The sequence below is a fragment of the Eptesicus fuscus genome, chromosome 13 (genome assembly GCF_027574615.1).
Source record: "Eptesicus fuscus isolate TK198812 chromosome 13, DD_ASM_mEF_20220401, whole genome shotgun sequence".
In the NCBI taxonomy this organism is placed as follows: domain Eukaryota; kingdom Metazoa; phylum Chordata; class Mammalia; order Chiroptera; family Vespertilionidae; genus Eptesicus; species Eptesicus fuscus.
In genome coordinates this window covers 53,435,868-53,451,164 of record NC_072485.1, presented here as the reverse complement: position 1 = coordinate 53,451,164, position 15,297 = coordinate 53,435,868, and the positions used below count along the sequence as shown (strand labels likewise).

The 15,297-nt window shown below is 46.8% G+C and overlaps 1 protein-coding gene across 1 annotated transcript in view; it reads left to right on the top strand.

Moving 5' to 3' along the window:
• The window catches only part of PLEKHA7 (pleckstrin homology domain containing A7), a 206,336-nt gene that overhangs the window by 150,039 nt on the left and 41,000 nt on the right, over positions 1-15,297 (top strand). The window contains exon 10 of the mRNA XM_054725413.1: positions 11,249-11,704. Within this exon, the coding sequence (XP_054581388.1) occupies positions 11,249-11,704 (456 nt within the window). The remainder of the gene's footprint in view (positions 1-11,248; positions 11,705-15,297) is intronic.

Below are 15,297 nucleotides of genomic sequence, written 5' to 3'. Positions count from 1 at the left end.
CCTTCCCAGGGTCATCTCTATTACCAGGTTAACGGGTATCCTATTAAACTATTTTTTATTCTTTTATAGACATATACACACTATATATATATATTCCTTTTATGCTTTTTTATTTATTTTTTATATATTTTTATTGATTTCAGAGAGGAAGGGAGATGGAGAGTCAGGGCCATGAACCAGCGGAGGGGCCATGAACCAGAGGAAGAGAGAAAGAAAGAGAGAGGAATATTAATGATGAGAATCATTGATCGGCTGCCTCCCACACACCCCACACTAGGGATCGAGCCCGCACATGCCACCAGAAATTGAACCCTGATCTCCTGGCTCATAGGTCAACGCTCAACCACTGAGCCATGCCAGCCAGGCTCTTTTGTGCTTTTTTAAACTATAAATGATCACATCGTAATCATTTTATATCAGTATATATTGATCAACTTTATGTTTTGACTCTTGTATGGTATTTCATAGTACCATAATGTATGTAAGCACGTGTTAAACTTGGGATAGTTTTTCTCTCAATCTTTTACTGTAATAAATAGTCTTTTAATGAAAATCTTTCTACAAGCCTCTGCTTGTGTGAGTCTTTCAGACTCTTGGGTCAAAATACAGTGTATTTTAATTTTTAATCAGTATCACCAAAATGCCATTTAAAGAAAGTTGTATGTTTCACTAACGAGTGCTCATTTCCCTGAAACCTTGCCAATATTTGATATTATCAGTTTTTAAAATTTTTGCTGAGCTGCTGCATAGGTAAATAGTATTTGATTACTTTAATGTGTGTTTCCATGATTTGAGGTATCTTTTCTATTTTTGGCCACTTGTGTTTCCTCTTCAGTGAATTTTTCTACTGCATTTATATAATTTTCTTCTGCCCATTTTTCTACTGCATTTGCTTTTCTGGAGAGCTTCCTTTCCTACATGCTCTGAAACCTGCCTCGCTGAGAAGGCAGCTTGCTTCCTTGCAGAGGTTGGTGGTAGGCTCTCCAGTCTTGTGGTTAACGAAATCTGTTTTCCCCTCTTTTGAAAATCGGGGTGCTGTCTGCTAGTCTCCAGTATTCCAGCATTTTGCCCGTTCTCTTTGATTCCTCAGAGGTCACCTGAATCAGAGGAGCCCATCTCCGCCTTCCCTTAGGGACCTGGGATGCTGATGGCTGGGCCTGGCGCTCAGCCCCTGGAGTCTGGGCCTCGTCCATCTTCCTCCCCATCTTGGGCTCTCAGTCTTTCTTAACCAAGGTGGTTTTCCTTTTCATGGTGAAGATCCTCTTTCTTAATGAAGACATGGAACTAAGTCTAGAAGTTGAAGAATCCAGCTTTATTTAAGTTGTGTCATCCTCCCCAAGCAGAGATACCTGTGTCTCATATTTTTAAGCCCACCCCTCCTTTATTTTAATTCTTCAAAAAATAGAAAGTTTGTTTCGTTTTGCTTTAAATGAACAAGCATTAGCTCTTTCTAGATTTTACCCATTTTGCCATCATTCTCATGGCCCATTCCACTGTGGATCTGTGCTTGATGTTGTCCCCACCTTCATTTCTCTGGCATGCCCTCTTAGAACATGGACTCTGAGAGCACCCTGTGTTGTTACGCTGGTTTCTTTAGACCAGCAGTGGAGACTAGGTTCATTCTTGTGTCCCAGCTTTGGTCAATTCTTCGTGGCTGACGAGGGCACTGGATCAGAGAGAACTTGAGAATGAAATTGGGCTTAACAAGAAAAGGCGCTGTGATTGGTAAATCATGTCTGCCTTGAGCCATTCAGGATTAATTTGCTAGCTGAGATTTGGATATACAGGTAGGACAAAAGTAGGCTTACAGTTGTATGTGAAACACAGAGTTTATTCTTATATTATTATTATTTAATTGTATTGTTTGTAATTGTAAACCTACTTTTGCCCCAACCTGTATTTTACTGTACCCTACCTGAAAATTTTATAATTAACTACCAGATTTTGGGTTGAGAGGGCTCTATTTGTTTTCTCTCACGCTGCCTTCCCTTGTAGGGTCTCAGGCCCTAGATTTTGTATTGTCCCTAGGTTTCCTCTGAACTTTTAGGATTTGTTCTTATTATGCTCTTAATAAACTCTTAAAATCCCATAATCATGTTTTTCTTTTAAAAAACACACAGTTTTGCCTGGCTGGCGTGGTTCAGTGGTTGAGCATCAACCTATGAACCAGGAGGTCACAGTTCAATTCCCAGTCAGGACACATGCCCGGGTTGCAGGCTTGATCCCCAGTTGAGGCGTGCAGGAGGCAGCTGATCAGTGATTCTCTCTCATCACTGATGTTTCTATTTCTGTCCCTCTCCCTTCCTCTCTGAAATCAATAAAAATATATACTTAAAAAACCCCCCACACAGTTTGTTCTACCTTCTGAGTCAGAATAAAAGGCAGCATAGCATTTCCTCTTAATTTTATGAGAGATGAAATTGTCAGCGAAGCAAATCCAGACTTTAGTAAATGTTCTGTGTTTTTTATTTTTATCTCATTTTTTCAGAATGAGATGTTCAGACATTTGGTTAGTTAGAATTATTTTTCAGGCAGAACTAAGTCTTTCCTTTCCTCTTGTTTGGTGATCTGCATGGGAAAACTTGCGTCACTGTTAAGGGGGTGGCCCAGTAGTGGTGCTTTGTTCTCTCCTCCCCTTGACTCTCACCCAAATGCTTCCATGCTTAGCCATATGGGCAGCTGCTTTCTGTATGAATGTGGTATAGTAGGACTCCTGATTGCAAGGTTATAGAAGATGCAGACAGGTTTACCTTGAGGGGGGAATGTATTGGTTCATGCCACTGAAAAGTTCAGAATAGATCTAGCTTTAGAAACAGCTTGGTTAAGGCTCAGTCAATACCCTTATAAGTCATTCTCTGGGCTCTTCCCACTTCTGGATTCATTCTTGAACTCCATATGGAGGTCCCTGGCAGATCTGGGTGGCAGAATAGCTGCAGTAGCCCCAGACTTAATGTCATCCAGGTTCAGTCTAACAGGAAGGAGCAGAGTCGTGTCCAGAAGCTCTGAGATCCATTATGATTAAATAGGCTTAGATCACATTTACACATTAAACCATGCACCATGGCCAGGGAACACACATGCTGATTGGCACAGGCCTGGGATACATGCTCCATTGCTGAGAACCAGACCATGGGCCTAAAAGTGAGGCCGGGGTGGATGCCCAAGTAGCATTAGGGCTGTGGGCAAAGGAAGGTAAAATGACGTGCGCAATGAGATAAAGGAGGCGCGAACAGCCAATGTCCAGGGCAGCTGGCTCACGCCTTATTTCCTACTATATTGACCTCTTTTACCTTCAGTATCTCCTCGCAGAGCGTAGTCTCTGAGGTCAGATAAGCCTAGTTCAAATCCCAGCTCCACTACTTTCTAGTTGTGTCACTTGTACAATTTAGGTATGCTGTTTAAACCTCGGCTTTTCTTAGTTCTAGAATTGTTGCAAGTATTAAATAAATGAATGGATAAAGTGCCTACTGAGCATGATGACTAAGACGTAGTAGATACCCCTTTCACATAGGCTGGCTTCCATAGGGTTTGGTTTAACAATATCATTGGCTTTTTCCTCTGGATCACATGGATGATGAATTTCCTGTGAGCAGATTTCACTCCCTCCCTCACCAGGATGTGCCCCTCCCCTAGCAGTGTGAACTGTAGTTCAACAACCCAGGTGCCTGCAGCACTGTCCCTCAGCCTGCTCTTTACACCCCACCCCCAACCCCCCACCCCCAGCCTTTTCCTACAACATTCCCAGGAGCCAAGCTGAGCACCCTCACCGCACCTCTTCCCTTTGCCCTCTTCTTTCCTACACAGGCTTCAGGGTCTCTTGATAGATATTCATTCACGTATTCTCGAGACCCCCCACCCCCACCCCAAGCTGTAAGAGGCATGCACCAAGCAGTGCTGCCAGCTACCTCCTGTTCATAGTTTTCCCCCCTGTTCCCGTGTTTGTCGACTTGTCAGACTTTGGACTCTAGTTTTAGATTCCCTACACCTCCTTGAAATCTGTCTTCCCAACTTTCCCTGATGGACTGCTTTTTCTCTCTTATCATAGGATGCCTGTCCTCTCTAACAAGCTAAGCAGGGGAGGTCAGCTTGCCCTCACAGCTCACATCTGACAAGTGACTCAGATAGGAGGGCCTATCAGAAGGCAACTTATCTCTTTTCTCAGTTTCCAAACTTTTGTGGTCTCCAGTGTAACTATAGTCCTGTCTTGGGACTGAAGGAACTTATAGTCTAGTTGCCATTGTAGTAAAATCCAACTTCCTTAAAACAGGGCTTTTGAGCAATGCATGGGTCTGGTCCCCACAGACACTTTTGGCTCATATCTTGCCACTGCCCATTCTCTATGCCCCAACCACACTGAAGTTCTTGAATTGGGTGCATTTGTTCATGCGTTCATCCATTTAGTCTTTTATTTTATGAACTAGAGGCCCGGTGCATGAATTCATGCATGGGTGGGGGGTCTGGCCAGCCGGGGGGAGGAGACGTGGGTGTTTGGCTGGCTAGCCCCACCCCCTGGTCGAACTCCTGGTAGAGGGGACAATTTGCATATTAACCTTTTATTATATAGGACATTTATTGGGAGCATATTTTGGGTCACAGTGTTAACTCTTTGCACTCACTTGCTTTTTTCTCGATTCCTGCTACCGATGCTAACCGTGTTGAGTCACACTCGACATCCGAGTGCAAAAGGTTAAAGATGCTGGGAAATACAACAGTGTTCAAGAGAGAGGCAAAGTCCCATGCATTCTTGGGTGGAGGTCAGGGAGACAGACCATGAACAGGCAAACAAATCAACAAGATGATTTTTTTTATCATGATCTGTTCATGAAGATGCAGTAACATAGGATGATGGGGTTGGAGAGACTAGCGGCAGGAAGTAGGGTGGTCAGGGGAGGTTTCTCTATATGGAGAAGATGTGGTTGTGCGGCCTGGTTGATACAAGAACGTCCCATATGCAAAACTTAGAGGAAGAATGTTCTGGGCAGAAGGAATGGCACTTACAAACAACCTTAGGCAAGAATGAGCTTGGTTTGTTCAAGAAACAGGAGCTTGGGAACATGGCTGACTCAGAGAGCAAGGTGTGGAGTAGACTGTGGTGGCACCTGGGAGGTAGGTAGTGGTCCATCTCTGGAGGTAGTAGGATCCCCCTGGACCTTGCTTAGCTGCTCCCCCAGCCCTCACCCTTATGAGGACAACTTCAGCACATCCTCCGGGTCTTAGTCTAGATGTTATTTCCTCCTTCCCTGACCCTTCTGTGTGTTCAATGCCTCTGCTTGTAGCGCTCTGTCATTCCTTATGCATAGAACTTTCACGCTAACGTTACATTGGCCTGGTTTCTGATTGTCGCCCCTACTAAACTGTAAGCTCCTTGAAAATGAGAAGAGTGCCTGGCACGTAGCAAACATTCAGTTATTGAATGGGTGCATGGGTGTTTGGCTGGCTGGGCAGGTGGGTGGGTGGATAGATGAACCAAACATCTATAGAAACTCCACCTGTGAGATGTTCAGATAAGGACTTGGGATGTCCCAGAGCAATCTGAGCGGTGCTGTGGGACTGGCGTGTGGGGAATCAGCCTGCTCAGAAATGGCTCTCTGCGCTCTCTTCAGAGAACTGAATATTTGACCTTCCAAATTCTGATCACTTTGGGTAAAGTGTAGCAGGAATACCTGAGGTTGGACAAGCCCCTGGGTCCCTTGGCAGAAGTAATGAATACTTAGCCAGGTGCAGGGCTTTGGGGTCGGACCAGATGGGGTTTGAGTCTTGCTTGTGTCACCGGTTGCATGATCCAAGGCAAGATGGTGAACCTCTGTGAGCTTCACTTTCATTACCTGTAATGAAAGGGTAAGGCTGTCTCTAGCCTTGTGCGTTTGTACAATGATAAGAAGAGGTCATGCATGTAATGAACTTGGCTGAGGGTTTTGCACTTACCGAGTGCGCAGTCAGTGATGGCCGTTGCTGCCATCTTCCCCATCCCAGTAGAGATAATTTATTGTAAGTAATCCAGCACTCACCTGACTGCCCTCAGCCTCTCTGGACTTGACAGTACTAACCTTGCAGGCATTAGAGATGGGCTATGTCGAGTTTGTGGCACACAGTAGGACCCAGCATTTGGTAATAATAACCAAGCATTGGCCACAAATACTGAATGGGCCAGAACTGTGCCTGCCATGTGGGGCGATGGGAGGTGAGGAGGTGTGGTCTGTGCCAGGACTGCAGACGAGCTGAGCTGGGGCCCTGGAGCACCACTTGCTGAGGTAGAAGGAAGAGGGAGGGGTTCTCCAGGCGGGAATGAGCAGAGTGAGGAGACCTGGCCGGCACAGAATACCTTTCCTTTCTTCGTCTGGTTTGTCCTTAAATCTTCACAGGAGACTTTGCCAATAGCCATTCTGCCGAGGCAAGAGACACCTCAGCCGGGCAGTCTGGAGGTTCATTTATTCTTGCCCTTCTCTAGGGGCGGGCAGCCTGGGGATTGCGGGGTGTGCTCAGAGCTGCCAGGCCCTCTATTGTTCATTCAGAGCAGAACATGAAAGGTAGCCAGATACCTTTTCCCCTCCCAGGGGGACTGGCCTAGTTAACTCCGGGGAGAAGCAGAAACCGACTCCTGTCTTCCTTTCCAGCCATTTTCTCCCTCAAATGCTAGGAGCGAATTCAAGCGAGCAAACCTGTCTTAGGGCTCCCTAGAGACTCCGAGTCCCTTTCTCTTCACCCTTTTGTGCAAGTCTGTGGACGGTGTCCAGGGTGGGTCCCGCTTTGGAGCTCACTGTCCTCCTGAGGCTGAGGGTCAGTGCTTGGGACTTGGCATCTGTCAACACAGGCTAAGCTGGGCTCCCAGGACAGGGCTTCTGCCACTGACCTGGCTCAGACCAGACTCTCCAAGAATGTCAGTGGCCTGGCCCTGGTTCTCGGCTGCTCATCTGGTTGTTTAGGTGAGGTGAATGGGCAGGGATCCTCCAGTGGGACGGCAACAGAGGGGCTGTATCCAACCATATGACCAAGGTCCAACCACGTCGCTCCATGTTGTCATTCCTCTGCCCACCCGAGTCTTCGGATGAGTTTTAGTGTGTGTGTTTAGCGTTAAGATAGAGGGGAATGCTATTCCTTATTTCCTGGTGAGATAAGAGTTTGGGATCAGAATAAAATGATAACCAGTGCACAGTGGCTTAGTATGATGTTACCTTCCAACTTCTTGTGAAGAAAAGGGATGAGAGAGAAGTATCCTGGTCTGAGATGCGTTCTCTTCCCACTTGTAGTGGAAATAAGAATCTGCTGAAAGCAGACAGAGAGCATTGCTGTGATCTGCTGAAAATGAGGGCATAGCCCCTGCAAATAAAAGGCTTAGCCCCTAATTCAGGGATTGCATTTGGTTGCTAGTCATAGAACAACCCAATTCGGGATGGTCACTCAAATTGGGCGTTCGTTTTCTCACAGAACAGGAATCCAGGCCGGTATACCAGCTCCATGATGCCATCAGGAGCCCGGCTCTTGCTTTCTACCCAGGTTTCAGCAGGTGGCTTTCATTCACATTGTTGTCACCTTGCTCTCCAGCACAGAGGCTACATTCCAGGCAAGAGGAAGGGAAGGTTAGCTAAGCCAGCTAAGGTGCCTTCTTTTAAAGACTTGAAGATGTCTGCGTACGTCTTATTGGCCGGATCTGTGTTAGTTACATGATCACCCTCGGTTCCAAGGCAGGTTGGGAAATGTATGTTTTATTGCTGGGTACATTGCTGCTTTAAAAAATATTGGGATAAGGCAGGAGGGGAGAATAGATGTTGGGAGGCAACCCATTTGCATGTGAAGACACACTGTGTGCCAGACATGCGCTGTGCTTATTCTGTGCATTGTCCCCTTTAATCCTCCCAGCAACCCAAGAAGGCAGGGGCTGGTGTCCCCATTTTGCATAGGAGGAACCTGAAACCAGAGAGGTCAGGGACTTGCCCAGAGGCATCCAGCGTATATTGGGGTGAAGCCAGCATTTGAGTCCAGGCCTGACTAGCTCAAAATCCTATGCCCTCTGGGTTTGTTGTGCTCGGGAAGTGATATATATATGGTCCAAATGGTCACCAAATGTCAGAAATTTCCCATGTTTTGAACAATATCTAACTCCAGGTGCTTGCAGTGATCGCAGTGGCCTGCACAGGAAAGGCTGTGTCATCTTAGCTACACATCTATGCCCTGCACGGCCAGCGTCTGAGTGACACAATCGTTGACAGCCGAGGGTGCTTCATTCTTTCCCATCACTGTGCTCCATTGAGCATGGCAAATCTATTTTGTGACAGGTCTCCTGATTTGAGAAGTCATGTGTTAAATTGTTGGGAATATAAGGAGACAGGGAGAAAGCAAAAAAACATTTTTGCCTTGAAGCCTATAACTTAGTAAATTCAATGTTGAAGTCGGGGAAGGTGGGGGAGTAGGGAGCATTGCCTCCCCTTTCTTACCTGTAGAGCTAGAGTTTAAACATTTAGGGCACAAAGGCATTTTCCCTATGGCCCAGCAGCCATGGGACTAGGAGTTGTTCCTAACCCCAAGTCGTAGGGCCTAGAATGCTGCCAGGCTACCATTCTTTTAGGGGTTCTCGAAAGCTTTGATTTGTAGTAAATGTTGGTGCTAATCTGAAGAAAAGGTTTGTCATTCCCTATCAAATGTATCTTCAGGAAGGACTGACATATACAAGGGTGCGTACATCATATGTACACGTAAAGTAGGACTAAGATGGACAGTTATAAGTTAGAAAAGCATGGCACACTCCACGATTTGAAGTCAGTTTATGGGAACAGTTTATTAGATGGGGTGTTAGGATCGTCTGGCTTTGATGGCAGAAGCTATTTCCTCTACTACTTTCTCATGCACCCAAGTGCCCATCCAGTGGGTGTATGAGTGCTCAGTAAATCCATGGTACCTGATCAGGAAAGTCCATGTTGCAGTTGGTTGCCCTGAGACACTGTACCACAATCCTGGGGCCCTGTAGTTGAGGAAACGCTTTTCCCTTCAGTTCTTACGTCATACATGTAGGTGGTGTATTTGCTTCACAATGTAGCTTGTATGACAAAAGGTGGTTTTTCTTTGGGTGCGAGTAACGGGAGGTGCAGTTACTTAGGCCTCACAATTAGAGTAACCAGGTGCTAAAGCTCCTTGGCCGGGGCTTGACCCAGAGTGTGGCCAGAGTTTAATCTTAAGGCAGCAGCCTTAGCACATCCTCCATGGACGGTTTCTCAAATTTGAGGAATAGCAAAGAGGATAAAGGCCCAACTTAAGCAACGTGAAGGCTACTGGTTGGGGTTACACTGATGTGGTTATGGAGGATTAAAGGAAGAAAGGAAAGATGAAATCAAAACCTAGAATGTGTACATTGTGGAACAGAGTTGTCACTTCATAAATTTACTATAAGAATTGCTTTTTCTAAAAGTGTAGAACCTGAATAGTTCCTGTATGTTCCCACTGCTGGAGGTTATAGTAATGGAAAGGCCCTCAGAGATCATCCTATAAATATCCTATATAATAAAGAGCTAATATGCTAATTAGACCGAATAGCCAAACGACCTTCTGGACAACCTTCCGGACGAAGCCGGGGCTGCAGGGGCCAGCCGAGGCTGTGAGGGGCTGCGAGGGCTGGCCGAGGTAGCTGGGGCTGCGAGGGCCGAGCCCCTTGCACAAATTTCGAGCATCGGTCCTCTAGTGTCATTATAAAGTGATATAACAGGATTCCTTCCACTATAAGTAATAGAGACCAAACTCAAACTCAGACTAGCTTAATGAGAAAGAGAAGTTATTGGTTCACAAACAAAAAGTCCAAATATTTATCTGGTTTAGGTACAGCTAAATCTAGGAGCTCAAGTCCAGCATTTAGGATCCTGTTTCTTTCCCTCTGCTTTCCTTGGTGTTGGTTTTATTTTCAAATAGTTGCTTTCCACACAGTTGTAGCAGCTCAAGACCAGCTCCAACCGGTGTCCCAGGGCTAACTCTGATTGGCCTGGATTAGGTCATGTGTCAACCCCTGAACCAGTCACCGAGACTTCAGAGCCTCAGCTGGGCAGGGACTAGGACAGTGGGCAGCTTCCAAACCACATGGACTGAGAGTGGACGAGGGTGATCCCCAAATGAAAATTGAAATGCTGTTACCAGAAGTTATAGGAGGTGGGGGCAAAGAGGTCCCCTAGTGTTGGATAAAAGATGGCTCACAGTCTGTTGTTGTTTCCCACAAAGCTTTGGGTTTTGATGGAAAAGTCATGAGCACATGAACGGTGGGATGTGGAGTTGCGTTCCTATTCTCCAGGCCCAAGTTAAGGCCAACAGTTAGTACACACTAAGAAGCAGACCCTGTGTTAGGGGGTGTATATTCACTTTTTATTGACATTTTAATTCCGTTTTAGCTCCCAGACTGGATTGGTTTTGGCCTGAACCTGTGCTGAGTATTGGTAGCTGAGGTTATGTGGTCGTTGCAAGGCCACCTGGGTCTGGCCGCCCAGAAGTAAATGCAGCAGCATTTCCATTGTATGCTTTCATGCTGAAATGGAGAGATCTCTGGCTTGGCCGTTTGAAGAGCGATGGATCTCAAGGCCAGGACTTTTTCACCATGGGGTACACGTACACTGGCTGCCCCATCCAAGGGTCTCTGGTAATTTTCCTGGTCCTTCTGGGATGGAGTGTGTTCCCCTCCCGTCCTCCCCATTCTAAATTCTGCAAAGCTTGCGGAGCCGCTGCTGTGCCCCTGGTACCAGATAGTGGGAATGTTCCTTACGCTGCCATTGTTCTTGGGGCCGTGCAGGCAGCCAGTGGGCTCAGGAGCCTTTCTGTCCAAGCGGGACCGCCTCAGGCAGATGGCAATGGGAAGGTATGAGACTGTCACTGTATCATTTACTCATTCAGAGTGCTTACAGAGCGCCTGTTCTGTAACAGTCTCTGCACACAAGTTCTGGGCATATGATGCTTGGCAAGATGGGCCTCTCGCCTGATGGAACTCAGTCTACTTGGGCCAGTTGGGCCAGGGTGACCATGGAGTCGGTGAAGGTGCTGATCTAGACTGGGTACATGTGGCTGGGGTGGCTTCCAGGAGGTGGTAACATTTTAGTCAGATCTCCAAGGAGTAGACGTTTAAGTGGGTGGAGTGAGGGACTGGGCATAAAAGGTGGTCCGGGCAGAGGGAACAGCCCGTGCACAGGTCTGGAGGTAGTGTGAGTGCCCGGGGTGTGCTTTGGGGAGACTGGCTGCCGGCTGTGCTGTCTGGATCGGGCTGAGTGTACTGCTGTCGTTGCAGGGACCTGGAGAAGCTGGAGCGGCAGGCGGTCCCCCAGGTTAACCACGCAGAGTCCTGTCAAGAGTGTGGCCGCGTGGGATCCGGACATGCGAGGGATTGTCCTCATCGCCGCCACGAGGACTCCTACAGCTACGAGAGGCGGGAGCAAGAGGAAGAACGGTACCGTTCCCACCCCTCCGAGGGCAGGAGGGACAGGAGCAAGACCAGGTCCCCGTACTCACCAGCTGAGGAGGATGCCTTATTCGTGGATTTGCCCAGTGGCCTGAGAGGCCAGCAGGCCCAGCCCCAGAGGGCAGAGAAGAATGGCATCACATATGGCCCAGGAGAGCAGAATGGGACTGGCGGATACCAGCGGGCCTTTCCTCCCAGGACCAACCATGAAAAGCACAGCCAGAGGAAGGGCAGCCTGGCCCCCGTGGAGCACTGGGCAAAGTCCCAGAAGGCGGATGGCAGGAGGTCAGTAATAGAGCTAAATCGCTGCTGCCTATGAGCAACATAACGCAGTAACAGTCACTGTCATTTACCCAGCATGCACTGGGCAATGCTGGCCTTAAACTCTCTACCTCCATTATCTCAAAAAATCCCGTAACAATTCTGCAAGGAGGGGAATAGTCCCAATTTACAGATGAGGAGACTGAGGCTGGGGGAAGGGAAGGAACCTGCCCAGGGTGCACAGATATGTGGCAAAGCCAGAGTTCAGATCCGGTCCTGCAGGCCTCCCGAGCCACGCGAGATAGCACGAGGAGGCTTCTTTGTTCCCCGGGGAGCGCGCTTTGAGACAGTCAGCCTGTAGTCAGTAACTCCTCTTCTCCCTTTACCTGCTCCTTCTCTGCATCCGGGAAGTAGTTATAGAAACTAGAGTAAATGCAGGCCCGTTTTTAACTTCCAGCACGTAGAGTGGCACTTGGGCACTGCTGCCTTGGGCTTCACCATGCCCGTTCCTTCCAGAAGCAGTTTTCAGTGATTCAGAGCACGTGAATCCTTGCTATTTGCAAAGCACTGTCTGTATTTTATTATAATTTTATTTTTTTAAAAAATCTATTTTATTGATTTTTTACAGAGAGGAAAGAGAGGGATAGAGAGTTAGAAACATCGATGAGAGAGAAACATCCATCAGCTGCCTCTTGCACACCCCCTACTGGGGATGTGCCCGCAACCAAGGTACATGCCCTCGACCGGAATCGAACCTGGGACCCTTCATTCCGCAGGCCGACGCTCTATCCACTGAGCCAAACCGGTTTCGGCTTTTATTATAATTTTAGATTAATTAGGGCACATTTACGAACGTGAAGAATTCAGGGTCACCCAGCTTCCATTGTGCCCAGAAGCCCCTGTGTTTTGCCTTCATTGCAAAGATGGCAAACCCCCCCCACTCCCTGTCCTCAGGCTTGTGAAACAAATGACCGACTGTAGAGGTGAGAGCGAGGCCTGGGTGCATTCAGAAAGTGCCCCCTGCGCCAGAAGAACCCGGGGAAGCACCAGAGCTCAGGCCGAGTCTGCCACGGCCTGGTAAACATGAGCTGACTGCCACACTTCATTCTCCCTGTTGGCGAGCCGGCTCTCCACCCGCAGGCTCTGCAGGCAGCAGCGCTCCTGGGGAATAGCCCAGGCCTGCTTCCCAGCGTGTGGGTGTGGAGCGCATGTGCGGGTTGTGTAACCTCTTTAATCTGGTCCAGCTGGACGGTCGTGAGGGTAGATGGTGAAGTCACAGTGGAACCCCCTAAGCAATTGATGGACATGGTTGTGGGCCAGACTGGGAGGAGGAGGGCCTTTTGTGTCATAGCTGAGATGCTTTCCCATCCCCACTGGGCCTGACCAGGTGTCGGTTTGTTCACATTTGGTGTCTTATGGAAAACGGAAGCTCTGCTCAAGGACACGGGGGAGGGTGCTGCTATGCTTGGTGCTGGACAAGGTGGTTGTAAGTGACTTTCCTGCTGAATGAGCTGGGAAAGCTGGGTCCTCAGATTAGTGTGCAGGTCCTCAGATTAATGTAAGGAATTTGGGTTTTATTTGAGAAAGCAACGGGGAACCACGGAAAGGATTTTTTTTATAAGTATATTTTAATTTTTAAATTTTTTACGATTTAAGTAAAATTCAGCTAGTTAACATAAACATGGAAGAAATGCACATAATTTACAGCCATGTACAGAATACAATAGCAACCCTCGTATAAATGGTCAAAAGATATCAACTCTTGAAGTTGATTATTAGCTATGACTTTGAAAGGTCAAGATTTAATTGTTCACATATACAGGGGTACACATTCAAAATGTTTATTAACACAAAAACTGAGTGAAACTAGAATTTTCAGTTTCTAAAAGGAGTAGCATAAGCCCTAACCGGTTTGGCTCAGTGGATAGAGCGTCGGCCTGCGGACTGAAGGGTCCCAGGTTCGGTTCCAGTCAAGGGCATGTACCTTGGTTGCGGGTACATTCCCAGTAGGGGGTGTGCAGGAGGCGGCTGATGGATGTTTCTCTCCCATTGATGTTTCTAACTTTCTATCCCTCTCCCTTCCTCTCTGTAAAAAAATCAATAAAATATATATAAAAAATAATAAAAGGAGTAGCATAAAAAGTAGCATATATCTTAACAAGAAATATAAGGGCATGACAGAGAAGAGATCTGAGTAGGCAGAAAGTTAGTACATTATATGTTTTTATATAATTAAAATTCCAATTTATGGAAGGAACCATGTTCTTAGGAATGTTGAAGTCATGATCAATATTAGATGAAAAAGCTAAATTATTACATTTATCAGCCCCGAAAGGGCCCCTATATGTAGTGTTAACAGTCTGGGCAGAAGAGCATGTAAACAGCGAGAGACAGGCGTGAACAATACTGGGAGAGTGAAGGATAGATTGATTTCTAGCATTTAAACCCTTCACGTTCAAATTAATATTTTGAGTGATTTAACAGAAATCTAAAAATACTGACATGTTTATGCTCCAATAAGAGTAAACACTCATTATTTTTAACCCAAACTCTGTTGGTCCTAATATACTAGTGCTTTTCTACAATGGGCATTAGGTTTTAGGAGACAAAAGGCTGGATTAAATGGTCTAACAATATTCTATTCTTCGTTTCGAAGTTACAAATCAATTACTTGTGGGCCCCATCCTTAAAGGCTGGTTCCACAGTTACATACATAATAAAAATTAAGACAAGGCTTTGGTGATTGTTTTTTTTCCTGGATTTAAAAGCACTAGGGGACCCCACAATCACAGGGTTTGGTAATTCTCAGATTTGGACTTTGAAACTTAGGAGACTATTTTCTATGAGCCCCAAGTACCTTAAATCCAGAGTTCTTTCTGTTGCTCTATGAGGGTATGCTCTTTCAATATCTACTGCTTTAACCTGAATAAGTTCAGTTTAATTTTGAGAAGATTCTACAATAAAAGTACATACCCATCTGAAGAGTGCCAACCACCTCCAAATGTATATAATAAAAAGCTAATATGCAAACGACCAAATGGTGGAATGACCGGTCACTATGATGTGCACTAACCACCAGGGGGCAGACACTCAATGCAGGAGCTGCCCCTGATGGTCAGTGTGCTCCCACAGGGGGAGCGCCGCTCAGTTAGAAGCTGGGCTCACGGCTGGCGAGCACAGCGGCAGTGGTGCCTCTCCTGCCTCCGTGGCAATGTTAAGGATGTCCAACTGATGGTTTAGTGGGCCTAAGCCATCAGTCGGACATCCCCCCAGGGCTCCCAGACTGCGAGAGGGCGCAGGTCTGGCTGAGGGACCCCCCACCCCCCCCCCCAAGTGCACGAGTTTTGTGCACCAGGCCTCTAGTTTAGAAATATTATCTCTGTCAGACATAAAGTGCACTACAGCAGACTGTGCTTTGGGGGAAAAAAAGAATGAAAACAAACGACCTTGCTCCTTTCCAGTTGTTGCACAAAGAAACAGCCTAAGACTAAGACCTTTTCCTTCCAGTACATACGCAAAACTCACTTTTAAAAGCTAAATATAATGCGCTAAAGGTCAGGATAAGTTTTACTTGCTCAATACAAACAGGAATACCACTGGAAGGTTTTAAGAGGTAA